This window comes from Molossus molossus, unplaced genomic scaffold (assembly GCF_014108415.1).
Source record: "Molossus molossus isolate mMolMol1 unplaced genomic scaffold, mMolMol1.p scaffold_m16_p_4, whole genome shotgun sequence".
Taxonomy (NCBI): Eukaryota; Metazoa; Chordata; class Mammalia; order Chiroptera; family Molossidae; genus Molossus; species Molossus molossus.
Genome location: NW_023425377.1, coordinates 68,461,504 through 68,482,362, shown reverse-complemented (window position 1 = coordinate 68,482,362; position 20,859 = coordinate 68,461,504). Strand labels below are relative to the sequence as shown.

Here is a 20,859-nt window from a genome sequence, read left to right as displayed (position 1 = left end):
TCATTTGAAGCCCCTAGACTCCTCACCGCTGGCCAATCACAGCCCGCCTTGTGCTGAGCGTCGGCCAATGAGGGGCACTCTCCGGCCGCTTCCGGCTCCGCGCCCCGCTCGCCCCTTCCCCAGGTCTCCCCGCGACGGGCGGGACACATGGGCGGGCATTGACACGGTGACGTGCGACAGGCTGGGAACCAATGGGAGGCGGATGGGGCGTTGATGGACGGGGCCAGCGACCAGTGGCGAGGCGCTGGCCGCACTTCCCGTCGGGGAGAGAGTGTAATATGGCGAAGACCTACGATTACCTGTTCAAGCTGCTGCTGATCGGGGACTCGGGGGTGGGGAAGACCTGTGTCCTGTTCCGCTTCTCCGAGGACGCCTTCAATTCCACTTTCATCTCCACTATAGGTAGCGGGGCCGGGGAGCGGCCGGGGTCGCCGGAAGCCCGGGTTGGGCGCGCCCCTGTGAGGCAGGGGCTGAGAGGGCGGCCGGGCCAGACAGACACAGGGATCTGAAAGGGTCGAAGGTTTCGGAGGGGGAAAGAGCTGCTTCCTCTGCCGCCGTTGGGGGTTTCTGCACCATGAAGGGGACCAAGTGCCCATTTTGCAGATGAGACTGAGGTCCCAACCTTCAGCCCGCTCTTCAGGGAATAATTTGTCTTAGGCTGGGGTCTTGGCGCCGTCATCTCATTCGGTCCTCACAGCAGCCTTGAAGCTGTTCTTTTATGGCCCCCGTCTTGCAGAAGTGAAACTGAGGCATGTGGAGTTGGCCGTGGGAAAAGGCCCGTGACATCTAACCTTATTAAGAATTTACTGTGTGCCGGCGCTATATGTTCATTGTCACACTCCCTGGTGCTCTGTGTTAAGTCTATGAGCCCATGTCACAGGTGAGGAATCTGGGGCTCTGGGAGATGTGGGACTCTTCCAAGGTCATAGTCTGCAAGTGGCAGAGATGGGATTTGAATCCATGTGTGTTTGACCCCAAAACTCAAGGTTTAGCCATCCTAGAGACTGAGAGCACATGACAGACACAGTGATCCACCTTGGAGCCAGGACTCTAACCCAGACCTCTTCTGCTCTTTCTTCTGGAATATTCAGGGGTTAGCACCCTCTTCCCCATGGGTGAATTTCTTATAGAAGGAATGGTGAGAGGGAGTCCAGAATCTTTCCCTGCCCTGCCTTCTATCCCACTTAAGGGCCACAGCAGTGGCAGGTGACAGCTGCCTTCCCTGGGACCTGTCATCCCGAGGAGATGCCAGATAAAAGCTTCACTGAGAAACCCAAATCAGCCGCTACCACAGACAGCCCTGACTTCCCTATCGCTAGGCCCAGGACACCGGTTGTCACTTTGCAGAACAGCGTTTCCTGTGAGGCCAGCCCACATTGTGGTTGAACAGAATCGACTTGTTGCTTTTCAGCCTTGATAGCCACAAAAGTGGAGTTGACTTCTCACCACACCACAAAAACAGCTATTAACCACGTGAAATGTTTTGACCTGGGAATAACACCAGTCTATGCAGCCTTGCTCTGCAGTAGGGAGTCAGAAGAACAATGGTCAAGCCCAGGAATTGTTTCTGAATGGAGAAAACCTAGGGAACAGGCTCTGCCTTACCCCTGTGTAACTTGAACCCAGACAAGTTTTTCTCCTGAACCCCACAATTAGCTGCTGATTGTCCTCCTCCAGGAGCTGCACTTTTCAAAATAATTAGGTGCCAGGTGCAAAGTGGAGGAACTCTTCATGCCTAGTTTCCAGCTGTTCACTCTTGAACAATCACTTCACCTTTCTGAGCCCTGTTTTGGAGTGATGCTCACTGTCTTGCTTCTTGCCTTTGGTGGTTGAGGATCAGAATTGTATCGTGAATAGGAAATTGTCTCTAATGCATGGCAGCAGAATGGTTCTTATAGTGACAGCATTCCTTCCCAGGGTGCGGGTGTTTCTAATTCCTTCCCCTCCCCCACTCCAAGGTCAAGCTTTGGTATAACCCTTGTGCCCCTACCAATCAGGAAGTGATGTTAACACCTGGCAAGCTGTGGGTCACTCACAACCCAGATCTCAGTTTCCTAGTATCAGAAACTTCTCATTCAGTACAAGCACTAGTAAGATCAGTTCAGGGGTGGGTTTTTTGTTCGGTTTTTGATTCTTGACTAGAAAATCCAGGCTGGCGCTTTAGGGCTCTGAGGAGGCTGGACTCCACTTGCAAGAGACCATGACTTAGGAAGGTAAAGGGGGTACTTGAAGGTAGAGGTGGCACTTGGGAAGGTAGAGATGGCACTTGAACCAGGATCTCTCCCTCCCACTCTGTTTTTGCCTCATGACACTTGTAGCCTTCCTGCAGGTCTGTATCTTCTGGAAAAGTTTAATTTACTGTGACCTTGAAGTTATAGCCTCATAATTCTTGGGCCTTGTAAAGTTTATACTTCCTAATTAAATTTGGTGTGTTAATAAAACCCAGGAGGAGAATAGGACAGAGTGATGTGAGGCTCTGCCGGTTGAATGGTGCTTCTTGATTTCATAGATCCCAGTGCATCTGCGATGGAGGGGGTGTGTTTTAGGAAGGGATGTCACTGGGCCACTGAGTCCTGAAATGCAGCTTAATGAATAAAGGGGGTTCTCCATTAGCACTGAGTGTATCTCTGGGTTTTCTTTATAGATCAGAGATTAAGTGGCTGTTCATTTTTTGCCCAGATTATGTTTTGCTAAAGCCTGTTCTCATAAGCTCCATTGATTATGGTGTGAGTTTGGCTCTGTGGTTACTGGAATTGATTCTCCCCAGCCTGGCTCAGCCCCCACCACCTCCTCGGGACCCCATTCATTCATTTCTTCAGGGGGACAGATGACATAGGGGAAAGTGCTGTGTGAACCATGCACCACCCAGATCCCATTGCTCTTAATTTTTTCATGCAGTCATCTTTCCCTGACACCTGCTGCTAGGCATCTGCCTTGGTATGTGGGCTAGAGAGATGACTTGGATGAATCAGAGGGAAACAAAACTGTAACAAGGCCTATAGTCAAGATGTGTGTATAGAACTGGGCAGTTGGCTTCTAGAAAGTACATGTTCAGCCCTGGCCAGTTTGGCTCAGCGGTAGAGCATCAGCCTGCGGTCCAGGGAGGCCTGGGTTCGGTTCCCGCTAAGGGCATGTACCTCAGTTGCAGTTTGTCCCTGGCCCTGGTTGGGTCATGAGGATGGCAACCACTCGATGTGTCCCTTTCACGTCAATGTTTCTCTCTCTCCCTCCCTCTCTCCCTCCCCACTCTATCTGAACAAAAAATGGAAAAATGTCCTCGGGTGAGGATAAAAAAAAAAGAAAAGAAAGAAAGTACATGTTCAGCCCCTTCCACACTGTCATTGGGTATGTGGCCATAAAACTTCTGAGTCCCTGCCCTCCTGGAACTTATGGTCTAGTGGTCACAATTCAAGTGCAGGCTTATATTCTATGTGGTCCCAGGACAGATCCTGATGTGGGCAGGGATGGAATTAACATTGCTGTCATGGATTCTGAGGGTTCAAGTCAGGCCTGAGCCTCAAGGCTTCACAGGCAGAGATTTAGAACAAACTCACAGAGGCAGAGGCTGGGTTTGGCTGTTTCCCTCACACAGGCCATTCAGATCTGCAGGTTTTGCTCTTAATGTTCTTGGAGCAAATAACCAAATAGACAACGTCAGGAATAAATTCATGAAGAAAAAAAAGCAGGTAGAGGAGAAAGAATGGTCAGGAAGGCTTTCCGGAGCAGATGACTTGAACAGTGACCTGAGTGAAGGGAGGGAAGGAAGCTAGGTGATCATGGAAGGAAAGACCATTCCAAGGGAAGGAAGAACAAGAGTAAAAGCCTGAGGCCAGAGTATACTTGGGATGGTTAGGAAGCAGCCACCTAGGCAGTGTGGCCAAGATGTGGCTAGAGAGGACGGCATGAGCTGTGGGTGCTGAGAGGTGACCAAGTTAGACAGGCAGCTGTTTTCACTTCAGCCAAGGGTGTGGTGAGAAGCAACGGTAAGGTGTTTCGAGTTTTTGTAACAGTTTTATTGAGATATAATTCACAGACCATACACCTCATTCGTTTAAAGTGTACAATTTGGTGGCTTTTACTCTATGGCCAGAGTTGTGCGACCATCACCACCATCAACTCTAAAACACTTCTATTATACCAAAAGAAACCCCAAACCCCTTAATCACACCACCCTACCACCTACCCATGGGGCCCCATCTCCTCATTCCGCTCACAGCCTCTGGCAACTGCTAATCTCCTTTCTGTCTCTCTGGATTTGCCTGTTTTAAACATTTTATATAATGGAATCATACACTATGTGGCCTTTTGTGTCTGACTTCTTCCACTCAGCATGATGTTTTTAGGGTTTATCTATGTTATGATGTGTGTCAGTGCTTCGTTTCCTTTTCGTGGCTGAGTAATATTCCATTATGTGCATATACCATTTTATATATTCATTCATCTGTTGGGAAACCCATTGGAAGGTTTGGAGCAGAGTTTAGCTTTGTGATGTGGTTGAGTTTGTGTTTTCAGAAGCTGGGGAAGGGACTGAGGGAGCAATGGTGGGAGCCATTAGAGCAGCCAAGGAAGTTAAGAGTCGCCCCGGTCCTCAAGAAAGGGACTAAAGCCCAGATGGGTGGGAGAGTGGAGGGCAGAGTCAGGAAGGCTTCTTAGGAGGTGACTTTAAAGTGGCTCTCAAAGGAGAGAGAAGTTTGCCAGGCTGATCGGTGGGTTAGGTGGGGACCACCACAGAGAAGGAACAATATGTGCAAAAGCTTGAGCCTACCTGTATCGGGCATCTTGGGGCCTATTGCCCTGAGTGCTTGGAGGGTCAGGGGCGGGGTGGTGGGAAATGTGGGTCTCTGGCCTGCAAAAGGCTCTGCTAGGCCCACTCCTTAAGGCTGCCTGTTGGGAAGGGAAGAGAGCAAGCCTTTGGCACCGGAGCTACCTAGGTTTGCTCACCAGCTCTGCCATCTGCCAGATTCACTACAGGCAACTCCTGCCCACCCTCTGAGCCTCAGCTTCTCCTTTCCTGAGATGAGAAAGTTATCCAGGTGCCTCCTAATTTGTTATGAGTATTCCAAGATCCTTTGTTCTCAGTGCTAGGGGTGGCAGCTGTTACCTGCACAGGTTGGAGGTGCCTCCTTCAGATGCAGCTTGGGAAATGGGCTGGCAGTGATGTGCCCTTTTTTTCTTTTCTTTCAGGAATTGACTTTAAAATTAGGACCATAGAGCTTGATGGCAAGAGAATTAAACTACAGATATGGTAAGAGTCATTGCATTCTTTACCCAGAGAACATTTAAGCAGAAGTCCCTGGGGTCCCCTCCCACTCCCTATGACCATGGCCTCCATCTCTTTGTGTCCAGCCTAGATACTTTCTTCAGGAACTTCAGGAACTGTTGTCTGCTGGCTATCGGGGCTACAGTCTATGTCAGCACCTTCTGGGAACATAGCTACAAGTCCCCACTAGCTGAGCATGGGTCTGGGCATGAGAGTGGCCTGTTCCCATTGAACTTGGAGAGAGCCCTCCGTGCCTGACGGTGGTGGAGGCTGCCAGGAGGGCGAGATGCCCCAACTGGCATTTCCTTCTGAGCCTTCAGCTCACTGAGGAAGGCCTAGATCACTTCTTCTTTTCTCTCCCATGGCAGCCCAGGCCTCACTTCCTAACAGGCAGATCTGAAACCCCAGGACCAAAAATAAGCTGAGATCAGCTCTCACCTGGGGCTGACTTCTACGCCACACAAAATTAGAGAAGTGTGAGTCCTCGGCACTGATGCTGGTCTGCAGCCCACAGCTCTGAGAGCTTAGGCTGAACTCAGATGGTCAGGTGTAGGGAAGCATGAGCTTGCAGGGAAGTGTGAACCCTGAGCAAAATAAAGAAAAGTCATATTTTGTAGGGTGGCACCATCTCTTTGGTCCAGAACAGCACCTGTGTGTAGGAGGGAGTGCCTTGAGATGGTCTATAAAGCTGCCCCCTTCCTCTTGCAACTCAATTTCCTCCATAGCTCGATCCCCCCATCCTCAAATCTCAGAGCATGAGCATCACTCCTGCTTGTTTCACAGTCCCCCTCAACTTCATTGGTATTCACCTCTGAATCTGATTTCAGAACCAGTATCTGGATGAGGCCTAAAGCCTTGCCCATCCTTCAGAGCTCCTAGTCTGTCAGCTCTGGCTGCCTTGTAAGTTACCACCTTGTAAGTACAAGCCATACAAGTTCCTCCACTTCCAGCTTGTGTTCCCCAGCAGCCTTGGTGCCCAAGTTCACAGTAACACTGTACCAGGAGGCAATTTTGCTTTCCTTTCTGTATTCCTGCTTCTGCTCTTAGCAATCTCAGTGGGGTTAGTGACTTTCTTAAAACTTCAAGACCAGGCCATGATTGAGAATAAAATGATTAACCACACATGTCACCTGCCATTGGCATCAGAAACTATCGGCTTAGCCCCACATGAGGCTAAGTCTAGGCATGCAGATCCTTCTCAGGGTTGGGGGTTGGGGGCTAGGGGGATTTGGTACAGAGTTGCAGGAGGAGCCCTGGGCCCAGAGACAAGAGACATGACCCTGGCTCTGCACCAATCTGTTAAGTCACCTTTAAGCCAAGCACTGAATACCCTCCATGCTAGGAGCTGGGCTGGGCACAGGCACGTCAATGAGGAAGGACTTTCTCCCTAGCCTCTACCAAGATGGTGTGAATGTGCTTCCTGAGTCCCCACGGAGGTCACCACAGTGAGGACTGAGTTCCCATGTTACATGACCAGTCCCTTCCACATTTGTGGTCCCAGATTTTTACAAATATAACATCCAATCATGGTTCTTCTGTGACCCAGAAACTCCAGGGTGAACCCCCAGGGAGCAGAGGTGCAGAGGAGGTGGCTCTGTCATCCTCCTCAGTTGGTAGACATCAGCAGGTTCTTAACCTGTCTGAGCCACAGTTTCCTTCTCTGTAAGAACAGGACAGTGAATCAGAGTTGACCCGTGAGAAAGTCAGGCATCTATCCCTGGTAAATGCTCCTTGTTCTCACTGTGATCACATCACTAATATCTCTTTTCCTCCTTCTCGTCTCCAGGGACACAGCCGGCCAGGAACGGTTTCGGACAATCACAACAGCCTACTACAGGGGCGCAATGGTATGGATTGGTGTTTTTTGTTTTTTGGTGTGTTTTTATTTGTTTGCTTGTTTTTTTAAATCCTCACCGGAGGATGCTTTTCCATTATCTTTAGATAAAGTAGGAAGGAGAGAGAAACATCGACGTGAGAGAGACACATTGATTGGTTGTCTCCCGCACAACCCAACCAGGGCCGGGGACTGAACTGCAACTGAGGTACGTGCTCTTGACTGGAATCAAACCCGTGACTCTTTGGTCCAAGGGCTAACCCTCTGACCACTGAGCCAAACCAGCCAGGGCTGGTGTTTTTTGTTTGTTTGTTTTTTTGAAAGCCAAAGTGAAAGTCACTGCTTGAATTACCAAAACCTGGCCATTTCTGAGGAGCCCCATGATCTGGCTCCTTGGGGGTCCTTGGTCCCAGGGTAAAGTTTTAGGAAAAGACTGTGTGTCTCTCCCCCATATACATATATCCCCTTCTGGCTTCAGAGACAATACAGGGTTTAAGAAAACCGAATTCTTTGGGAATGAAGGAAGACACAAGGAGCCGGTTCTTCCAGGTGAGGTCAGTGAAATCGGAGATGGCATGCCCTAACACTTCGGAGTGTTCACTTGGCCCGCGTCAGTCTCTATGGAATTTGCTACCGATAACTTGAAGGTGGTCCAGGAGCCGACTTGCTCTGGGCTGTTGGCTGGGGCTCAGTCAGGGTGACGTGATCGGAAGACTGGTTCATCATCCTTCAAATATTTTTACTGAACATCTTCAAGCCAGGCTTGAACTGAATATAAGGGGAGACCTGGAATGGGCCTGGGTCCTGCCCACGAGGCCCTGAGCAGGTCAGACCTGTGTGAGGTATATACAAAGCAGGGTGCTCAGGGGCCAGAGAGCAGACACAGACCCCTGGTAACTGGCTCAGTACCCTGGGTCACCCTCTCAGTTTTGTCTCCTTATTTACAAAATGGAACAGAGAATAGGACTGGGAAGGCAGCTGGGAGGATAGATGGCCATCTCTCCATTTCAAGATCCTAGCACACCTGCCTTTTGGATGGCCCACACTCTCATTTAACCGCATAGACATCTGTTTCCTCCACTAGGCCATAAGCTCCATGAGGGCAGGACCAGGTCTTGGTCACTGCCATATGCCCTGTGCCAGGGATTGTGCTGAGTATGTGGTGGGAGCTCAGGAAATGCTGGTGGACTGCAGAAATGAATGGAGGCATTAAGTATTTAGAGTGTCCACACAGCGTCTGAAACATAATAGAAACTCAGTCACAAGGATTGCAACCTTAGCTCTCCTCATTAAAATTAATTTACTAATTTCCCCCTCACCTTGCTGTGCTCTGGTAGGGTGGGGACCTCAGGGCACTGGTGTCCTGGGGGACCTTCTGCTGTGTGGCCTCAAGAAGGCCCTGTCCTTCTCTAGGCTGAAATAGTAGCCCCCTACCCCCTTCACCAAGCCCTTCCCTGTGCCAGGCATTGGGCCCAGGTCTCGGCTGTAATTCCCTGACTCCCCTGAGTGTGGGTGCCCTTATTGTCCCTGTTATATAGATGAGGAAGCTGAGGCTTGGTGCCATTGTATGCCTGGCTTAAGTTCATGCAGAGAATACATGGCTGGGCTGGGCCTAGCAGGCTCTTCAGTGCCCACATTCTCAGCCCATCCTGACCAGGCTGGAGTGAGCCATCTGTAAGCTACTGTCCAGCTCCAAGAAATTGTGGCTTATGATCCTCAGACCTGCACTAACCCATACAGAAGCCACTAGCCACATGTGGCTATTTGAATTTAAAGCAGTTAAAATAGGAGATCCAGTTCCACAGTCTCCCTGACCACATGTCAGGTGCCCCAGAGCCTTATGTGACCAGCAGTGACCTCACAGGACAGTGCACAGAACATTACCACCATTGCTGCCCCATCGTCCTCTCTGTTCATGTGGTACCAGACCATGGAGTCTCAAAAATGGGAGTACTGGATTCCAGGTCTAGTGTCTTGTTGTGAGCTTACAAACAGCTATGGCGAGCTGTGCCCAGATAGGGGCCAGGAAAATGGTCACTGGGAGCCCTAAGGGGAGTTCTAGGGAGGACCTAGAATAGAATGACATCATGTTTTCCAGGTACTTATGCTTTTTCCTGATAGAGAGCTCTATCCATTGCCTTCTTCACCTCCCCCTACCCTCACCTATAGGTAAAAATCCAGGACCTTGGAATCTTGGCACATGGTGCCAACTTTGTGGTGTCAGTGAGAATCTTGGGCCATCAGAGAGGCCAGTCTCTGGATAAAGGTGAAAAGTCCTCATAGCCCTGTGACATTCTGGTCAGTAGGAGTGTAGCTGCTAACCAGAGACCCCCACTGTGCTCAACTTATGGAGTCTGCCCACTAGCATCTTCCACGCATGCTGGCCAGGGCGAGGCAGACATCAAGTTCACTAAAACCTCCTCTAAGGCCTCTGTTCAGTTTCCCAGGAGACCCTGGACTGAGGGCCCCAAATGGTATTTTTGAGGGCTCATGACCATGGCTGTGGCTGGCTATAAGGCCACTGTGTGTATCCTTAAGGTCACAATGGGGATTTGGAGGCTTTCTTTTTATTGATATATTTTTTAAAGAGAGGAAGGGAGAGAGAGAGAGAGAGAGAGAGAGAGAGAGAGAGAGAGAGAGAGAGAGAGAGAGAGAGAAACATCAATGTGAGAGAGATACATCAGTCGGCTTTCTCCTGCATGCCCCCTACTGGGGATGGAACCTGCAACCCAGGCATGTGCCCTGACCAAGAATCGAACCGGGACCTCTCAGTCCATGGGACAGTGCTCAATCCACTGAGCCACACCAGCCAGGCAGTACTGGCTTTCTTGCCCTGTCTCTGTGGTGTTGTCACACACCCTCACCCCCAAGGTTCTCTGCCTGGTGCACACAGCTCATTTTCTTACTCTGCAAACTCAGTTGGTCTCAGAAACAAAGTCTTGACCACACTAGAGGTTGCGGACACAGGACTGGGCCCTGGGAGCGGGTAGTGTGAGGGAATGGAGCAAGCTGGACCTGGGCAAGAGAGCTTGAGGCCGTGTGCCTCAGAGCCCAGATGCTGGGCTGCCAAAGGGGGGTTGCAATGGCCCTGCAGGCTGGTTTGCCATTGGCACCCCTCAAAGATATCTGGACGGTGGCCCTGAGCATTGCTTGGTCCTGCGGAGGGCCCAGAGAGGTTCTTCATAGGAGCCAGTTTCATCAGCTTCAGGATTAGCCCCACTTGGGCTTGAATCTTAAAAGTCACTTCTTTTTGTACCTTAGTTTCCCCTCTAACAAATGGGGATGTTTGCTCCTCACAGTGATGGTAAAGTCATGGGCCCAGGTGGAGTGGGTTTACTCAGTGGCTCTACGGGGACCCATGGACCATATCCAGGCACTCACACATTTATTATAGAACCACTGGACCTTGGTGCTGCCCAGCCTCACGCTTCAAGCCAGCCCCTACTCTGGTGGGGTCGCCGGAGGCATGGGGATGTCAGGATCAGGCCACCTGGGGTCAGAACCCAGTTGTGCCCTTTACTCTCTCATGAGATCAGAAACAGGGACCTAGCTCAGTCACCGCACAGTTTCAGGTTCCCATCCGCAGAGTGGGAATGGTAGGACCACCCGGCCCAGGCCTGTGAGGCTTTAGGGAGACCCCACTGCAGTGGCTGGCACATAGGAGGTATCGGGTGAGGGGCAAAGCTGGGGCACCTAGAGGAGGCAGCATTGACTGAACCTGGAAGGTGACTTGGGCCAGGGCAAGGAGAGGAATGAGGATTTGGGGGAAACCAGGCACAGTGGAGGGTTGGCAAGTGAGGAGCACAGTGGGCGCCATGGCTGTGGAACACTGTATAGGGTGGGGAGCTGGGAGGTTGGCAGGACTTTGGGGGCTGCTGGGTGGGGTACATGGGCCACCGTACTTATCCTGTCTGCAGTGAGGAGCTGGGAAGGTCATTTGTGAGCATGGGGTCTGGTCTAGGGGGTAAGGGTCATGTTGGTGGCTGGCGGGAGGTGGAGGGAGCCTGGGAAACCAGAGATAGGCTGGTGCTAGAGCCCAGCAGAGGAAGAGCCCCAGAGATGGTGAGGAGGGAGTTGTGCGGAGAGGTGTCATGTCAGGGTCCCTGCTGCTCTGCCTTGCTGGGTCTTCCCCCTCAGAGCTCGCAACTTTTCCAGAGTGCATCTCTGTCTCCCCCTGCTTAGGGCATCATGCTGGTCTACGACATCACCAACGAGAAGTCCTTTGACAACATCCGGAACTGGATTCGGAACATTGAGGAGGTAAGGCTTGAGGGAAACTTCCCACCTGTCTCTCCTGGGTTCTCACCCTGGAGCCCCCTGGTTTACAGATGAGATCACTAGGCACAGAGACGGCCACAAGGAATTTGTAGAAACCTATAGGGGCGTGGCCAGAGCGAGGACTAGAACCCAAGTGTCAACCCTGGAGACCACACTGGCCTAGCCTGGTTACAGAGTAGCTCTGAGAACCTGTTTCCCCATCGGAGCTGTTTGGTTTGGTGAGGTCTCGGTCATAGGAGAAGTGATACCCAAGCTCTCAGTCACTGTGAGCATTTGGTGCTTTCTAGAAAAGAAAGGTTCTAGAAGTGGCATGACCCTTATCTTTGGAGGGTGTGGTGAGAAGCTGTATCAGGTGTACTTTGAGCCATAGTAGAGTGGGGTGTGAGCTGGTGTGAGCTCCCCGTTTAGGTCAGCAGCACTCGGACCACAGCTGGCTAGAAGAGAGGCCTTAAACCATGAAGGTAGGGGATGGTGACCAGCCCCAACTCCCCATCCCAAAGCCAGTATCATCACTTTCCTGCACCCCAAAGACCTAATCTCACAACAAAGGCTTCCTGAACAAAGGTTCTTACAGGTTTTGATGATTCACCAGGTAGGGCATCAGTTCTGAGGTGTGGCCAGAGGACTTTCCCCTTGTAAACAGCCCCAGCAGAAGGTTGCTCACTGCCAACCCAATGGTTATGAGCAGTTGCACTGGGCCTCCTCCCCAACAACTCTGCTTTTGCTATCAGTAGGCTGTGCCTGGCTAAGGAGGAAGAACTGCCCACACTCATGATGTCTTTGTGGAAGTTCTGTTTCTGGCCAGCAGGTAACAGCGCCTTCCAGTTGGCAGGAAGTCAGGCTGGGAGCCATGCAGGGCATTTTAGTGAGATCAGGTCTGAGCTGCAGCAAGAAGGTCCTATCCTGTGCCTCAGGCCTTCAGGAAACCAGGGCCACTGCACCGGGGCATGGTGGGAGGAGGTGTGGGGGCAGGAGGTGTGAGGGCAGAATTAAGGGAATCCCAGGTGATGGCAAAGCATCCAGAGCTGCCACCACTCCAGGCATAGCCCATTTCTAGAACCCAAAGAGAGTGAACTAGAGCAGGGTATTAAACTTCCAAGACAGCAGCTGGGGCCCCAGCAGAGGAGCCTGTGAGGGAGAGGGAGGTCAGCAGGGGTACCTCCCATAGAGTCCACTGGAAGCCCAAGGACAGATAACAGGAGTCTGGTTATTGCAACCCATAGAGAAACCATCCCCAGCGGCCAGAAAGCATGCACTTGGTCAAAGAATCACCCAGAACCCTGGTCTTGGCCCTGGTATTGGTTGTGTGACATGGTACAGGCTAGGGTACTCAGCCTCTGAGCTTCAGCTTGTCATCTGCACAAGGGTATGCCTAGCGGTCCTGACCCCACCACTCTGATTTCAGGAGTCAGGTCACAAGTTGGCCTGTGAGCCAGACTAACTGCTCCTCTCACTTTTGTCTGTCCTCCCCCCCAGCACGCCTCTGCAGATGTTGAAAAGATGATACTTGGGAACAAGTGTGATGTGAACGACAAGAGACAAGTGTCCAAGGAACGGGGAGAGAAGGTGGGTGTGGTAGCTAGCTTGGGCCTGGCATTGCCAGGGACCTCAGGATTTTAGGGTTCCCTGCATGGAGGCCAGCCCTTTTGTGCTCCGCAGCATTTCTTCGGTGCTCACTAAACCCCTCAGAACCTTCATGAGCATAAGATGACCTACCATCGCAGTTTGTCCAAGAGTGGGGGTCCCAGGATGTGGGACTTTGCCAGGCAAAGGGAGACGAGTCAGTCACCCCCGTGGGGCACATGCTAAAGACTGTGAGCAGTGAGGATCCTAGGCTGTGCTGTGTGTGTGCCTGCGTGGTGTTTCATGGGAACCCATCGAGGCCACAGGGAGCAGAGGATGGAATCATGGTTTGAGCCAGGCCCCCTCCACCCTCCTGCCCTGCTGTCCACTGGTGGCTCCAGGGAGCAAATCCACAGTCCCCAGTCCATGCTCCCAATTGCTGTTCCCACCTTAGGGTGCTTCCTAGGTGTCAGGGGCACCTGGTGGCTGATGCGTGTGCATATATGTCTCCTTCCCTTGCAGCTGGCCCTGGACTATGGAATCAAGTTCATGGAGACCAGTGCAAAGGCCAACATCAATGTGGAGAACGTGAGTCCCAGGCCCACAGCACTAGCCCCTTCAGGCTGAGGGTCGGGCTACACCCTCTGGGGAGACTCTGCCACAGGGTCTGGCCATAGGCTGTCGGCTGCCCTGTTGGCCATCTATCCAAGAGGTACTTCCTGGGTAGAGCCATGTGCCAGGCTCCTTGAGATGCCTGGCTGGCCCCGGGGTATTACTTCCTATTTCCCCCTTTCCCCACCTCATATTCTGATGTCAGCAAGTGCAGGCCCCAGCTGGGCACCTGGACATTTTCTCACTGGCTCTCAAGGAGCCCTGGGAAGCAGGCAGTGTTTTGAAAATTGTGAAACAGAGTCCCAGCGGGCTGGTACCCAAGCCCAGTTTTGGGTAGTTGCTCTGGGCCATGCCACCCACACAGACAGGTACCAGTCACAAACTCAGATGGAGTAAGGAGCCCTGGCCAAGGCTTGGCCCAGGCCACCTTCTCCTCTCCACAGACAACTCCAGCCTTGCAGTTGACCTACCTTTCCCTTTGTCCCACCACCCCAGTGATCTTTCCAAAACAGATCACCACATCACTCCGAACCTCAACCCCCTATGCTTGGTTTGGAAGGGTCTCCCCAACGGGCCCCAGCCCTGTTTGCAGCCCACAGATCAGGCCTCGTCCACTGCTCTTCATCCTGGGCCATCTCCACACTTTTGCTTACGGTCCCTATCCTTGCAACCCCTTTCTGTCAGGGTCTGGCCCAAGTGGTCCTTCCCTAAGGAAGTCTCCACCATCCTTAGGCCCACCACTTTGAGTCCCCAGCACCCCTACCCCCTCCATGACAGAACGTTCCATATCACGTAGGTGTTTGCTGAGACTCCACCCCTCTTACCAAACCAGGAGCCCCTCAGGTGCAAGTGCCAAGGCTGAATCATCTCTATGTGAGGCCCAGGGGCTAGAGTGTGGTTTGTCGAAAGAGCAGACGAGCCCTGGCTGGTTTGGCTCAGTGGCAGAGCTCAGCCCGCAGACCAATGAATGGCGGGTTCAATTGGCCAAGGGCACGTATCTCATCCCCAGCCCTGGTCGGGGTCGTGCAGGAGGCAACCAGTCGATGTGTCCCTCTCATGTCGATGTTTCTCTCTTTCTCTCTCCCACTCTATTTGAAGATAAATAGAAAAATATTTTTGGGTGAGGATTAAAAAAACTAGGAATGAAGAAAGAAAGAGCGGATGAAAGGGAGGAAAGAGGAGGCTGCAACAGAGGCAGAAGCCTAGGATCAAGCCAGTTTGTGAGCCTTCACCATCCCTGAAAGTCAGCCCTTTCACCCCATCCCAGCCCTTTCAGGCTTCTCCTCCAGTCAAGGACCCACACTGAAGCTTGTTTGGTTAAATAGCTGCTTGTCTTTCTCTCTGCCCTGCCCCTGACCATCAGAAAAGGGGCAAAGCAAGCAGTAGAGCACAGGAGTCAAGGATGGGTTCTCCTGGATCCTTCTAGATTGATCAGTTAAACTCTAAATGCCTTGGGGCAAGTCACTTTGTCCCTCTGAGCCTGTTTTCTCCCTGACCAATCAAGGGTGATTCACTTCCCAGGTTCATTGGCTCAGGAGAGGTGGTAGTCTTGGTAGGTGGGGGTAGGAGATGGGGCTGGACAGGTGAGAGCCCTGCCCTGCTGCCCCACTGTATCCATTCCGTAGTGGTGCCCATGAATCAGCAAGCCCCCATCTGCTTCCTGCTGCTGGGGCACTAACAACGTGTTTATTCCACAGGCATTTTTCACTCTTGCCAGAGATATCAAAGCAAAAATGGACAAAAAATTGGTGAGTATGTCCTTCCTAATCCCTGAATGGTTCTCTATTGGAGCCTGTCATTTTCCACCTCTAGTGGTGTCACTCAGCCCTGAGCAGATCCTGCATTTCAGCGCCCAACTGGACCCAGTAGGGCATGGCTAGGAAGAGGGAAGAGGTAGCAGGTGTGGTTGGAGCTCGGCTCCTGGACATGCTCATCTTCTTTGTTCTTTCTCTGTGGCCCAGTGCTGCTGAGCTCCAGGCTGTGTCTAGGCAGCCAAGGCCCTGCCTGCTAAGCACACTGGCTAGCAGGGGACACATGGACTTTCCCATCCTACTCTGGAAATGACAGTCCCAGCAACCCATCCTGATGAGTCTGACAGGTTAATAGCCCTTTTTCCCCTGCCAGCCCCAAATTCTGCAGGTTGCGTTGGCTTTACAACCTTTAGTAGGTACCAGGGCTCTGAGACCTCCAGGAGGTCCTACTTGAATCCCTTCCATCCACCCTTTCATTATTTCTGGCTTTTTTGCTCACCACATGAGCATTTCATAGTCCTTAACACTCAGCAATTAGTGCTTACTTAGTCGGGTCTGAAGTCTCAGCTCTAGTGCTAAAATGCTGTTGCGTTGCCTGGAGCCTCAGCCAGTGGCCACTCTTTCCCAACCAGCTGGTGCTCCCCAGCGCTCTACTTGTGGCTCGTTTAGGTTTTGTCAACAAGAGTGCACGTACAGCACAGAACGCTATTCAAGTAGATCACACCTGATTTAAAACGAATGTATTTTCATAATTCTAAGGTACCATGAATTGAATCATAGGGCACAAGATGGATTTAATGGCAGCTCTTTGACCAAAACGGGAAATAGTCTATGTAAATCTATATACTTCTCTTACAGAAATTGTCTTACAACTGACCTGCTTTTTTTCTTGAGTATAATGGTAAATTTTTGATTCTTAATGATCCTTCTGGCTCACTTTTGCCCACTGCACTTATACTAAGCATCACAGCAACACTTGGCCCGTGCTTTTGATACTGGCCTGTTGATTGCCTCCAGAATGTGCCTTATCTTATTAGGGTCACGAAGTGCTGCTGTGCAGCCATAATCCTTGCATTTCTCTCTTTTTTTAAAGTGTTTTTATTGATTTTTTTTTTTGAGAGGAAGGAAGGGAGAGGGAGAGAGAGATAGAAACATCAGTGAGAGAAAAACATCAATCAACTGCCTCCTGCATGACCACTACTAGGGATCACACCCACAACCTAGGCATGTGCCCTGACCAGGAATCAAACCAGTGACCTCATGGTGCATGGGACAACTCTCAGTCCACTCAGCCACACTGGCCAGGGCTCTCTCTCTTTTTTTTTAAACAGAATCACAAATTTCCAACAGTTAAATTCTTATCATCTTTTTGTTTATATTTAGCATTGCAGCCCCATATTTTGTATCTTTTTTAAAATTGAAATTGTATCTGACATACAACATTATATAAGTTTGAGGTGTACAGTGTTAGCTGGATACATTAATATATTGCAATATGCCCTAGCCAGTTTGACTCCGTGGTTAGAGCACCAGCCCACAGACTGAAGGGTCTTGGGTTTGATTCCCAGTCAAGGGCATGTACCTGGGTTGCAGGTTTGATCCCTTGCCCGGGTCAGGGTCATGCGGGAAGCAACCGATCAATGTGTCTCTTTCACATGGATGTTTCTTTCTCTCCCTATCCCTCTCTACTTCCTCTCTCTCTCTCTCTCTCTCTCTCTCACACACACACACACACACACACACACACACCACACACATTAAGAATCAGTGGAAAAAATATCCTCGGCTAAGGGTTAAAAACAACTATAAATAAATAAACAAATAACTACATATGATTATCATGATAGTGTTAGCTGACACCTCTGTCACAATCACTTGTATTGAGAACAATTAAGTTCTAGTCCCTTAGCAACTTTAAGGTTTAAAATATAGTATTGTTGACTCTAATTACAGTGCTCTTCATTAGAGTCCCCAGGACTTGTTTATCTACCAGTGCAAGTTTACATTTATCTTTTTCATTGCTGATATAGCCAGCTCTGCCCACCCTCACCTTCTCTCTTAAAAGTGTTACAGAAGACCGGGCTCTGCTGCTGCCCACCCCACCCCTAGACCTCTGGCATTTTCTCCCTCAGCACAACCCAGTGCTTCTCACTGCACTGAGAGCAGACTCCACACACCTTGCCAGGCCGCCTGGGCCTCGTGCGCTGCCTGCTGCCACCCGCCGCCACCCGCTTCACTTTGTCACCTTGGTTTTTCTCTGTTGCTCCCCGTGCTTCAGCCATGCTGGCCTTTTTTTTTGTTCTTTTGGGCTTTCCTTTTCCTCCACCTGGGGTGAAATTCTCATAACAAACTCTGTAGCTTACACCACACACATTTTCTTAATGTCCTGGAGGTTAGGAGTCTGAAATGGGTCTCACCAGGCTCAGATCAAAGTGTCAGCAGAATTCATTTCTGGAGGCTCCAGGGGAGAATCCATTTTCTTGTCTGTCAGCTTCTAGAGGGCACTGTATCCCTGGCCTTAGAACCACTTCCTCCTCTTGGACCCTGTTTTTATCACCTCTCTTTCTTAGACCACAGCTGAGATTTCTTTTCTCTGCCTTTGAAGATCCGCAGGATTAGACAGGGCTCACCTGGATGATCCAGCATGCTCTTCCCATCTCACCCTAGTCACATCTGCAAAGTCCCTCTTGCCACATTAGGTACCATGCTCATAGGTTCCAGGGATTAGGGTGCAGATGTCTTTGGGGGCTGTTACTTTGCTGACCACACACCTGGACTGTCCCAGGTCTCACTGCCTCACTTCATGAAGTCTCTGCCATCACCATCAAAGCATTCCTCCACCCCTTTCCCTGCCTTTTCTCTCATTCCTCCACGATGATGGGGAATCACCACTTTTGTTTATCCTCATAATTTTCATCTCCCCCATACAGTGTGAGCTTTCCGGAGCCGGGGGTTCTTGTTCACCACTACATGTCCAATGCCCACAGAAGTGCCTGACAGCATAGGCATTCAGGAGTTACTGTTAAGTAAATTGAGGTTTTACCTAAGAGCTGAGAGATGAGAAAATTAGTCAAAGGGGAACTGAACCTTTCTAAACAGGGTGACAAGGGAGAAAGTAAGATTTACATTCCCAGAGTTGGCAGGGGCCGGACTACAGAGGCTCCGAATGCTGGATGACAGATTTGGAAACTAGGGGGCACTGGTGTGTTTCAAGTAAGGCTTGAGTGGACATAGTTAAGGGTTTAGTTTATATCACATGCAGCAGAGTGGAAGGTGCACCAGGGGAGAAGTGGTAAGCCATAGCCTTAGCACAGAGACATGGAGACCGTCCAGGTGTGAGTGACATTGGGACCTTGAATTCAGTACCTCCAACCCCTAAATTCCAAGGGACAGAGTCTGCTGCCCCTTGGCCGCCTCACTGATAGGGCTAGAAAGAAGGATTGAAGGGTGGGTGAATGGAGAGAGGGAAGTAGGGGAAAGAGTGAGATAGAATGAATGGAAAGGTGTTGAGGGGATGAATGGAAAGGGGTGGATGAATAGGTGAATAAGTAATGGAAAGAATGAATGGTGGTTGGAAAGGTTGGTGGGTAGTAGAAAGAAGTATATCTGAGTTTGTGAAAGATGACTTGTCAGTTGGAAGCAACAATTGGATAGATGATGGAAAGGGATGGCTGGATGGAAGGGAATGGACAGATGGATAGTGGATGGAAGGGGATGGATGGGTAGATGGATGGTGGTTGGAAGGGGATGGATTCATTAATGGTTGAAGGTGACATGGTTGGATAGATGGGTGAGATGGACAGACTTGCGATTGGATGGTTGGATGGATAGATGATGGATGATTGGTTGAATGGAAGGATAATTGATGGGTAGACTTGCAGATGGATGGTTGGTTGGTTGTCTCCTTGGTTGGCTGGCTGGCTGGTTGGTTAAGGGACATAGTGCTGATGCTCAGCCATAACCTCAGAAAACATCTTGTGACTTCAGGAAGGCAACAGCCCCCAGGGGAGCAACCAGGGAGTCAAAATCACACCAGACCAGCAGAAGAAGACCAGCTTTTTCCGATGTGTTCTTCTGTGAGGAACGCCGCCTTACTCTGAGCCTTGCTCAGCCGAGCTGACTGTGCCTGTCCTGAGTGAGCCCTTCACTCAGCCGGGGCCTTCCCCCCTCCAATGCCCCTGCCATGGCCACCGGGCCCAGGGCCACCAGAACACAATTGAGAAATTGTTTATTTTAGTAACTGTCTGATCTTTTTCAACTTTGGAGATGAAATAAGTTAAGGATTTGCTATTTTTCCCGCGATGTCCACCGAACTGGCCCATGCATTGTGTACCTGGAGAGAAAGATGGAGACATCATGACCAGCAAAAGTGACCAGTGTGGTGGGCCTCCATCTCTGGGGCGTGACATAACTAAAATTCTACTGCAAAGCCTGTCTACATCTCCCACCACAGAAGCAAGGTTCCCAAAGGCCAGTGATGGTTCCAGGAGTGCTGAGCTTTGCACCCTCAGTGAGGTGACCCAATCAGGCCCAGGAAGCGTCCGCCGACATGTCTGACACCCATTTTCACCTTTTCTCTGTTTTGGACAAGTGACAAAAACATTTCTTATTTCCCCCTCCCTCCTCTTTTTGACTCTCAAACCAAAGGAAAGCACAAATTAAGGAAATCCTGTGTAGAGCGCTCGGACGGAAGGAGGAGTGGAGGGGCCTTTCCTGTTCACAGCAGGTTTCGGTCTACAGTCCAGCCAGGCCTCGGGCGTGGTCAGTGGACCTCGGCAGTCCCTGTCTGATCATCAAGGGGACACCATGCATCCCACGGGTGACCCCAAAAATGCAACCACACACTCTTCACCCACAATTAGGGAGTTCACCTCTTGGCCCCTAAACAGCCCCACTCCTCTTTGTCCTCCCACAGTCTCTAAATCAGACATTCTTTCTAGCTGAGATTTTTATTTGTCCAGATCTTTAGTGCCATGAAGTGATTCCATCTTTGATTTCTGATGGCAGACCCAGGGGACCAGGGACACGTATGTACCTGTGGCTGGATGTGGCCAAGATTATGAAGCATCCCTGGTGACAGACTGACCACAGAGCTGCCTGGGCTGGTTTTTAACTGCTGTCATTGGTTCTGTTTCGACAGCCCTACCTTCCCGTAGAGAGTGTGCATTTGAGACCAGGTCTGAGGGGTGTCACCAGGGAGCCTTTATATTTCTTTTTCTTATACCCCACCCCAAGCTGCTGTCTACCCAAGCCATTGGCATCATAATTTCTTTTTTGAATTAAAACCAATGTACCAGCCACAGTCTGCTGTTCCCTTGGAATTTCTTAATATGCTCTGTTTACATCATTAAACACTTAAGGAAAACAACAAATTAAAGCTCATTTTAAAGTTCCTAGATTTTTATGTCCACAGTTATCTGTAGGTGGAGAAATGTGTCTAGGCATTGGATGGTGGGTTTGCAGAATGCCCATTAAAACACAGTTCAGGGCAGGACAGTGTTGCTCAGTGGATTGCGCATCATCCCGTGGACTGAGAGGTTCCTGTTCAATTCCCAGTCAGG

At 50.6% G+C, this 20,859-nt stretch overlaps 1 protein-coding gene across 3 annotated transcripts; it reads left to right on the top strand.

Annotated features, from left to right (window-relative positions):
• The first annotated feature begins 245 nt into the window (after positions 1-245).
• Positions 246-20,859, top strand: RAB8A (RAB8A, member RAS oncogene family). 3 transcript variants are annotated; one of them, XM_036240378.1, is made up of 8 exons: positions 249-402; positions 5,185-5,245; positions 7,047-7,107; positions 11,277-11,354; positions 12,849-12,938; positions 13,458-13,523; positions 15,245-15,295; positions 19,286-20,703. In XM_036240378.1, exons 1-8 carry the CDS (start codon positions 279-281, stop codon positions 19,376-19,378), a joined length of 624 nt encoding a protein of 207 aa, XP_036096271.1. In that variant the 5' UTR covers positions 249-278; the 3' UTR covers positions 19,379-20,703. The 3 variants fall into 3 exon arrangements, with proteins under 3 accessions (XP_036096272.1, XP_036096271.1, XP_036096273.1); XM_036240380.1 differs by lacking the exon at positions 19,286-20,703 and adding an exon at positions 16,157-16,189; XM_036240379.1 differs by lacking the exon at positions 13,458-13,523 and having other exon boundaries at positions 246-402; positions 19,286-20,859.